The sequence below is a fragment of the Columba livia genome, chromosome 12, assembly GCF_036013475.1.
Source record: "Columba livia isolate bColLiv1 breed racing homer chromosome 12, bColLiv1.pat.W.v2, whole genome shotgun sequence".
Classification (NCBI taxonomy): domain Eukaryota; kingdom Metazoa; phylum Chordata; class Aves; order Columbiformes; family Columbidae; genus Columba; species Columba livia.
The window spans coordinates 10,276,184-10,285,147 of NC_088613.1; the positions used below are offsets into that span (position 1 = coordinate 10,276,184).

At 43.3% G+C, this 8,964-nt stretch overlaps 1 protein-coding gene across 1 annotated transcript; it reads right to left on the reverse strand.

Annotated features, from left to right (window-relative positions):
* Positions 1–1,853: 1,853 nt before the first annotated feature.
* VMA21 (vacuolar ATPase assembly factor VMA21) lies at positions 1,854–8,294 on the reverse strand. The gene is made up of 3 exons (XM_065077836.1): positions 8,123–8,294; positions 6,708–6,817; positions 1,854–4,691 (listed from the first exon to the last, which is right to left on the reverse strand). The coding sequence occupies exons 1-3, from the start codon at positions 8,257–8,259 to the stop codon at positions 4,549–4,551; spliced, it is 390 nt and encodes a 129-aa protein (XP_064933908.1). The 5' UTR covers positions 8,260–8,294; the 3' UTR covers positions 1,854–4,548.
* Positions 8,295–8,964: the final 670 nt, after the last annotated feature.

The window sequence follows — 8,964 nt, forward strand, 5'->3', positions numbered from 1 at the left end:
GAAACAAGATGAAATGTTAAGAGTGGCGTGTATTCGGTATCGTTAAAGAAATATTTACACTCCACAGTCTTGACTGTGCCCTAAGAGATGACTCAGAGCCAGTAGCAAAGCTAGTTTGTACAGGACAAAGCTGAATAAATGTGCCCCAGGTCACACACTGCAAAGCTGTCAACTTGAATTGGAAGTTAAAAGTGGAATTGGCTTGCAATTTTGTATGGTTTACATATTTCAGATCAAGGGCTCTACATAATCCCCTGGACAACAGTGGAATAAACACTTCTGAACTAAAACATACGGTGCCCCAGTCATCATGCACCAAGCTGTGCCAGCACAGGCCAGTCCTCCTCCTACCCCGTCTCCACCCCACCTCCCCAGGTCACTCCTTGGCTTCACAGGGCCCGTCTTCCCCTTGTCCCATGGGCTGCAGCCCACCTAAATTTCAGTCATACCCAGAGTATATTATTTTGTAATAATATATATGTGGCTTAGGTTGCCATTTTAATGGCCTGCTCCTTTCCCATCTCTTACTCATCAAAACTATTATCAACAACACCCCAGCCTGGCGGCTTTGAGCACACACTGTCCAATTGTGTTGACTACCAGAAGCCTAAGAACAGTTTATCTAACTACAATAACTGTGCAGCAGTCTGAAAACAGCCAAAATTGCAATAACATCAACGCCAATGCACTGAGAATGTCGTTTTTCAGCCAGCACCACAACTTCCCCTCTCCCATCACAGGAATCGGGTACAAAAGCCTGCCAGCCAGTTCATCATACTGCACCAGCAGCGTGCTGAAGTTACATCCTTTAACTTCCTATCAGTTTGATAAACCCCAACTGCCACCACTGTGGAAATTCCGCAGGAGGCTGGATTTTTGCGGGGGGGGGGGGGGGGTGGTTTGTTTACGTATTTTGTGGTGTTTTTGCTTCTTAATGTTAAGCAAGAATTATTACTAGATACTCTCTTACATAGCAAAAGCCAGGTAGATAGTATTTTGTTTTGTTTCAAATATACTGCAAAGACTATTTAAAGTTCACATACATTAATCAATGCTAGGGTATGGCAAAAACTCCTGTTAGCAACATCATCACAAACATCACCTTTTTCTCTGGAGACTTCCTACTCGGTGCTAGCAGCTAGAAGAGGAATTAAGTCAGGCACACCTAACCACAAACCAAAGCTGACCACCGCCATGCTTTCATGGGCTGGGTACCCACCACAACGACCTGCAGGCAATTAAATAAAACGAAGATGGCAAGAAGTACAGAAGAAAACTTGATTTTGCAAGTCACTGATTTTCCACTTTCCATTTCCCCCAGTGCCTTTACTATTTATCACCTTGGAAAATATTCCAGAAAATTCCTGCTACAATCTTAGTCTCAAAGTATTTGCTCACTGCTACATACCATTGCTTGCTTTAGCTAAACTGCCTAACTGTAAACCTATACAAACACATGATGGACCACTGAGGCAATTCTGAAGTATTGAATAACTTATGTAGACCATGTTTTCCCAATTTTGTCTTTTTAACAACTGTTGTCTCAAATCCATTCCTAGTAATAAAAAGAACTCACAGAACCACTTTGAAGTACCCCACCATTAAAAATTTTACGTTTCCATCCTACAGAAAATAAACCCCAAAGCAACAATATTGATCTCTCCACAATTTCTATCAGTTTCTATACTTGTATATGTGCCGGGCTGACCTTGGTTGGACACCACGTGCCCACCAAGCTGCTCTATCACTCCGCTCCTCAGCGGGACAGGGGAGAAAATATAATGAAAGGTTCCTGGGGAAAGATAACTGACAGATCGCTCACTAATCACCATCACAGGCAAAACAGACTCAACTTGGGGCAATTAACTTTAATTTATTACCAATCAAATCAGAGCAGGATAATGAGAAATAAAAACTAAATCTTAAAAACACCTCCTCCCCACCTTTTTCCCAGGCCCGACTTCACTCCCAATTTCTCTACCTCCTGCCCCCAGGCAGTGCAGGAGGATGGGGAATGGAGTTGTGGTCAGTTCATCACATGTGGTTTCTGCTGCTCCTTGCTCCTCAGGGCAAGGACTCCTCATATTCCTCCCCTGCTCCAGCATGGGGTCCCTCCCACAGAAGACAGTCCCCTGCAAGCTTCTCCAACATGAGTCCTTCCCACTGGCTGCAGTTCTTCACAAACTGTTCTAGCGCAGGCTCTTCTCCACGGAGGACAGTCCCTCAGGAAGACACTGCTCCGGTGTGGGTTCCCCCCACAGTGACAAGTCCTGCCAGCTGCCTGTTCCAGCATGGGCTCTGCACGGGGTCACAGCCCCACCTTTGGCATCCCCCTGCTCCAGTGTGGGGTTTTCCCTGGGCTGCAGGTGGATCTCTGCTCTCCGTGAACCTCCAGGGCTGCACGGGACAGCTCGCCTCACCACAAGCTGCTGGTCTGCACCACAGGCTGCAGGGGAACCTCTGCTCCTTCTTCACCGTCTTTGGTGTCTGCAGAATTGTTTCTCTCACATATGCTGACTCCTCTCTCCAGCTGGTATTGTGCAGCAGTTTTTTTCCCCCCTTCTTAACTATGCTAACCCCAGAGGTGCTACCACCATCACTGATGGGCTCAGCCTTGGCCAGTGGTGGGTCCACCTTGGAGCTGGCTGGCATTGGCTCCATCAGACATGGAGGAAGCTTCTGGCAGATTCTCACAGAAGTCATCCCTGCAGCCCCCCACTCACTATCAAAACCCTGCAGTGCAAACCCAATACAGTACATTATTTAAACTCTAGCGGCCATTAAACAATTAAAAACTTGACATGAGAATTAGCTTTGACATTAACAGAAACATCAGGTACATGAAAGGAAACAACCTAAAGATACCACAACAAAGCTCTTCAAATATAATAAATATTAGTATTGGTGAGACGCAACAGGAGTCTCAGTAGAGTATCTACTCCATGTACACTCTACATTGTATGGCTGCAGTTTCTATTCTTTATGTTCCCTTGTCCTGGTGCAATTCCACCACTTGACTACTTTCACTGCACCACTCACCAGAGTGGTCATTTCAGCTTTCGAACACAGACAACACAAAACCTACTATGTGGCTGTTACTATGCAGAGACTCAAGTGTTGCCTCTCTTCTCAAGATCATTGTTGATCAAAGCATTATCTTCAAATATCTTCAAGAGGATGGATTCAGACTCAGCTTATTATCCTCAATTGCTGAGACGTTACAGTGCCTATACTTACAGCACATGCCAAACTTCTCAGATTTTTGTAACTAAACAATTATAATAAGCAACTGTTTACCTATTATTCTTAGGAAATTAACTTACTGTCTAGGGATTCTGGTACGTGAAACATAAAACAGATATAGCACAAGACCCAGATAGTCAAGGATGGCATTTACACTCCCATTTATTCTCCACTATAAATGGAGTTAAAAACAAAGCTACTGAACTGTGCTACAGTTGATCTATTTGTTGTAAGCTGTGCTACACATAAGCAGTGTTAAAGAGATTATTCAAAAACTGTTCGGCACAGGTGCTTGTTTACTGTATCTTGTATTGCAGGGTAGTTATCTATTAAAAGGCCCTTTTTTGTTCTACAATGTACAGTTCAGATACTAGAGAACATGAAACCAAAATGCCAACATAGAAACTAAATTTGTATTTCAGGTACTATGAGACTGTTCTCCAATTTTCTGGCAGCAACCTGATGATAGGCTTCTGGATAAGAAAAGTTAACATTTCAGAAACAAAATGTAAAAATTGACTCACATTAGTGGTGACACAGTGTATGTGCTTACACACACCTGGAACTGGGACGGAGATGAGAGGAATGAGACCTGGGAACACACTCCTCAAGCCACTGGACGTAGATAACCAATTTTGGTCTCATTTATGGATAAGTCTTACCACAGACAAATGTAGCACCAAAACCATTCCAAGCCCTGTATTAAGTGAAACATTTCCAAAATATGCTCAACTAACACAGCCAACTGGAAAATTCGAATCAACAGGATGTCCTCAAGCATGACAGCTTAACAGTAATCATCATCATTCGGAAAGCTCTGTGCATTGCTGGAACCTTAGGAAGAATGTGTTATCTACAGACTAAAAAGCTTGCCAACAACAGTACAACAGTGACATGAAATTCAAGTTATCCTACAACACAAAGATCTCACTATGATTTGACTGCAAAAAGTTTGTACATACAACCAAGAAAACAAATACATATTTTCAGAGCAAGCCAGAAAAAGTATTAGGAATGGCAAAAATAGCTACAGGATTTTTTCCAAAAATATATAATTATTTCATTCTGATTCCAGGTGAAGCCCTGCTCAGCTTGACCTAACAGCTGGCTAAAGAACAACCTCCATCAGCATTAGAGAAAACACTGGTACATATTTAAGACAAGCAAAAGTTTTATTCTACCTAGAGTTGAGGCATTAGCCTCATCTTTGTGCATGTGTATAATACATTTTGAAGAATGCTTTTCATTCAGCTCACAAAAAATTAATTCACAGTCTGTAAGCATCAGATGACAATGATCTTCATTCTAGTCCTGCTTGCCTTCTCGCCACTGTCGAGAACCTTCATTCCACGCTACGTATACAAAGAGAGCAAGTACCACATGTACAGTAACTACAGCAATTATGGCAGCATAAAAGTAGCTGTCTCTGTCGGACATTCCTAAGGTACCTGAGAAAATACAGAAAGTAAAGAATATTAGTTATTAGGAACACTGAAATGGTAAATTACAATTCTTCTTAAAGACCAAAGTTACATTTACTCCCATATCAAAAGACTGAACTTAGAAAGATTCATAGGAAAGAATTCACCGTGATAATTACAGACCTTGAAGCTATTTCTGGAACAAAGCAACACTGCAATTATTCAATATTTAAGATAAAATACCCTGGGTTTGAAGTCAACAGCTTAGAGTTCAACAATACTCACTTTTTCTGTTACTATCTTCCAGCATCAAATAAACCTCAACGTCCTTTTTATTTTTTCCTAAGTATAACTCTCTTTGTGAGATAGGAAAATAGGGGGGTGCCGTGGTTTAACTCCAGCCGGCAGCTCAGCCCCACACAGCCACTTAGCCGCCTCGCAGCAGGATGGCAGAGAGAAACAGAAGGGTAAAAGTGAGAAAACTGTGAAAAAAAGCTGTGCACACAGGCAAAGCAAAACAAGGGATTCATTCACCACTTCCCATGGCAGGCAGGTGTTCAGCCATCCCCAGGAAAGCCAGGCTCCATCACGTGTAACGGTGACTTGGGAAGGCAAACACCATTGCTCCAAATGTCCCCACTTTTCTTTCTTTCTTCTTCCCCAAAAATACTGAATGTAATTCCATATGCTATGGAATATCCTTTGGGACAGTTTGGGTCAGCTGTCCCAGGCGTGCCCCCTCCCAGCTTCTTGTGCACCTGGCACAGCATGAGAAGCTGAAGAGTCCCTGTACGCTCAGCAACAACTAAAACACAGGTATATTATCAACATTATTCTCATTCCAAATCCAAAACACAGAACTTTGCCAGCTACTAGAAATGAAATTAACTCTAGCCCACACAAAAATCAGAATGGGGAGAAAATTATCATCTATTTGTCACTATAACAGGATAAAACAGTGGAATGGTTAAATTTAGAGGACTTCTACCTTCTCTATTTACACCATAAAACAATAATTCCTCACCAGGTAAGATATATGAATGTATCTCACATGAAATAAGTCTTCAAATATCAGAAGACCAAATATCAAAATATAATTTCTCATTTCTTTAAAAAAAAAAAAAAAAGCCTCCACAAAAAAACTAACCAAAAACCACACATCACACCACGCGAAAAATACAACCCTCCAAACACAAACCCCATCCTATCAGTGCTGCCATTAACTGACATGGCAAAGTTAAGGTTCAGCTTGCCACACTTCAGGTAAAATAAAAACATGCTGAAAAGGATCTTGAAAATTACCACACCTTCACCTTCAGAACTACATAGAGCAGTATACACCAAAGGAGAATCACCTTGGAACACCATCCAACTCAGTTATATATTCACAAACTGCTCTTAAAAGCAGCTGCTTTCTCCCTTCCCCCTCTTTCCTTTTGAAGGATACACTTTCCTCCTGCAGTATTAGGAAGTTATTCAAGCCTTGCAGAATCAAGGCTAGAACACGTCTGGTTGTTAGCAGTTTGACAGAACAAGCAGCTATTTTATTTTATTATTTTTTTTTCAAATGAAAAGAAAGCTCTACAAGCAACCACCTTTGATATCTGAAACTGGGTATAGGACTTAACTGGTTTACACTTACAAATGCCAGTATGTTTTAAAAAGAAAAAAAAAAAAGCCCGTAAACAAGATCATTCTGTCTTGAGACACAATTAGTTTGCAATACCTGCAGGAAACATATCCCTGATGATTCCAAGAAGCCTGCTGCAGGGTGCATTATATACACTTCAGGTAACAGAAACAATGCACCTGTATACCATACAAACCATTTGATAACAAACAGCAGATATGGGACTGCAGACCACAATGCAGGGAAGGATATATCAACCATGTATAATTTTCTGTTCTAATTAGATATTACAAGGCCTTTAGTCTGCATAAGGAAAAAAATATTCAAAACAGGAAGGAGAACAATGCTATTAGAGGATTGTGCTTTTTTCTCTTTTTTATAATAGTAATGCTAATTGGCAGAAACAGAATTACCTTCAAATATATAAGCCTTTGATGCAAAATACAGCCCAACAGGTAATGTGATCATTAGAGCTGTGAAGAATAGAAGTGTTCTTAAAGTTGATGTTAATGAACCCTCATTTCTGAAATAAATAAGAAAAGTTACATGCAGAAGAAAGTCACAATATATATGCCTAAAAGAGGACAAGAACTCGTCCCAAGCAGAAACCAATTACTCATCAAGAATTGAGTATGCGTATCATTTAGAAGCAACAAAGACTTTGAATATGCATTTGTTGGCTACAACAGATAAGTTCAAAACCATGTAATGATTCTGCCATTCAAAACTCACAAACAAGATTGAAAACTCTATTTTTCCCTGTTATTGTTTTGCAAAAATCAGCAACATAGGGGTTTTACATGAATATGCTTATCAGTGTATTATTACATACTTATTAAATATCTAATATTAGATACACCCGCACTTGTCATATGATGGTGCTGATCATGTATTGCCATACATACAAGGTAGCATATACCTTAAAAAAGAGACACACAGAATCTTTTCCTTTACTAGAGTTTGTCTCAACGTCTGTTGGGGAGGAAAGCATGGAGGTGGCTGATCTCCTGAGTAGCAAGTGATAGGACAAGAGGAAATGGCCTCAAGCTGTGCCAGGGGAGGTTGAGCTTGGATATTAGGAAAAAAATATTGATGGAAAGGGCTGACAGGCATTGGAACAGGCTGCCCAGGGCAGTGGTGGAGTCACCATCCCTGGGGGGGGTTAAAAGACATTTAGATGAGGTTCTTAGGGACATGGGTTAGTGCCAGAGTTAGGTTATGGTTGTACTCCATCTTGAGGGTCTCTTCCAACAGAAATAATTCTATGATTCTATAATCCCAAATTTTCTTCATGGAAATTAGAAACTATTCGCTATCTAACATCCACAGAAGAACAGGATGATCTCCAGCTTATTAACAAAACTAAATCTCCACTGTTGACAAAAACTTTTCTTACACTGACACACTTGCATCACTTCCCTCCGGAAACAAACAAACAAAAACCCACCCCAAACAAACATCCGTGTATAACCTCAGCCCTAACACGGAGCTTTGACCTGCAGACCAGCCCTCAGCCTCAGCCGTGGGGTTGCCCGCGGTTATGTAGCTCGGCCAAGGCAACCCCAGGGCCTCCACCACCCGCTCCTGCTGCCCGAGCTACCGCTTCTCCTGCCCGCCAAGTGCCCAGGACGGGAAGACACTGTTCCCCGGGTACACACCGTTCCCGCAGCCCCTGCACTCCCCGGCCTGTGCTACCGGCAGCGATCCCACCCGCCACGGCGCCGCAGACACCCAGACAGGTTGCGGCCTGCCGCCGGGCCCTGCCGTCTCGCAGGGGTGCCCGTCCCTTTCTCCGCCAGGCCCTTCCTCTGCCCTCCCCAGGACTCACGGCCTGAAGTCGGACACCGGGGCCGCGCTCAGCTTCCCCGTCTCGTAGCGCTCCATGGCCGCCGCAGCGCTCCCCGCGCATAGCCGCTTCCGGGGGAGGGACAGCGCCACACGTGACGCACGGAGGGGCGGGCGCATGCGCAGGGCGGGCCGCGCGCCGCCGTCTCCATGGCAACCGCGGGGCTGTGGCGGGCCCGGGTGTGTGGTGCGCCGGGGCAGTGTTGTACAGCCGAGCACAGCAACGCTTGCATGGTGGAGGTCAGTGCTTTCCAGCGAATGGCAGTTTCCTCGGTGCCAAAAAGAACGCAAAAAAACAAACCATCATTGAGATGTTTTGGTAAACTCCCCAGTACAAAACACAATAAATGAAAAAACGCTGTCAAGGGCTACAGTATCCTCTAAAGGGCAACCAAAAGTTGCTCTGTTGTTTGTTCTCTCACAAGTTTTCTGCTCTTCTGGCACTAAAGTTAATAAAAATTCCTTTCCCAGCCAAAGATGGAACTTTGGGTTGAAATCCGAAAGAAACAGTCCCCAACATAACTAATAGGTGCTGCAAATGGGAGACCAAGGAGCTGGGCAGATTTCACTTTCCCACAGCCTGGCTGAGACTGGGGATTTCCAAGACGTCACTTTGTTTAAGCCATGAATTCATCCTCCCGTTGAAGCTCTGCTTAAATACTCACCAAGGGATCTACTTGAACCCCGCTTTCCAACAGAAGACCAGAGTGTCACAACCTCTGTGCTATGCTGTCAGCCCCATTTGCAGGGCAATTAGTGGTTTATACTCAATGAACACCTAGCGGGAGCCCAAAGCATTGCCAGCTTCCTGACAATAGCTCTGGA

Excerpts from the sequence above, each read along its gene's own strand:
- VMA21 (XM_065077836.1), bottom strand. The coding sequence starts at position 8,259 with ATGCGCCCGCCCCTCCGTGCGTCACGTGTGGCGCTGTCCCTCCCCCGG. Across the intron at positions 6,818-8,122 it reads CCGGTGTCCGACTTCAGGCC|AAATGAGGGTTCATTAACAT; the intron begins GTGAGTCCTGGG and ends TATTTATTTCAG. Across the intron at positions 4,692-6,707 it reads AAAGGCTTATATATTTGAAG|GTACCTTAGGAATGTCCGAC; the intron begins GTAATTCTGTTT and ends GTATTTTCTCAG.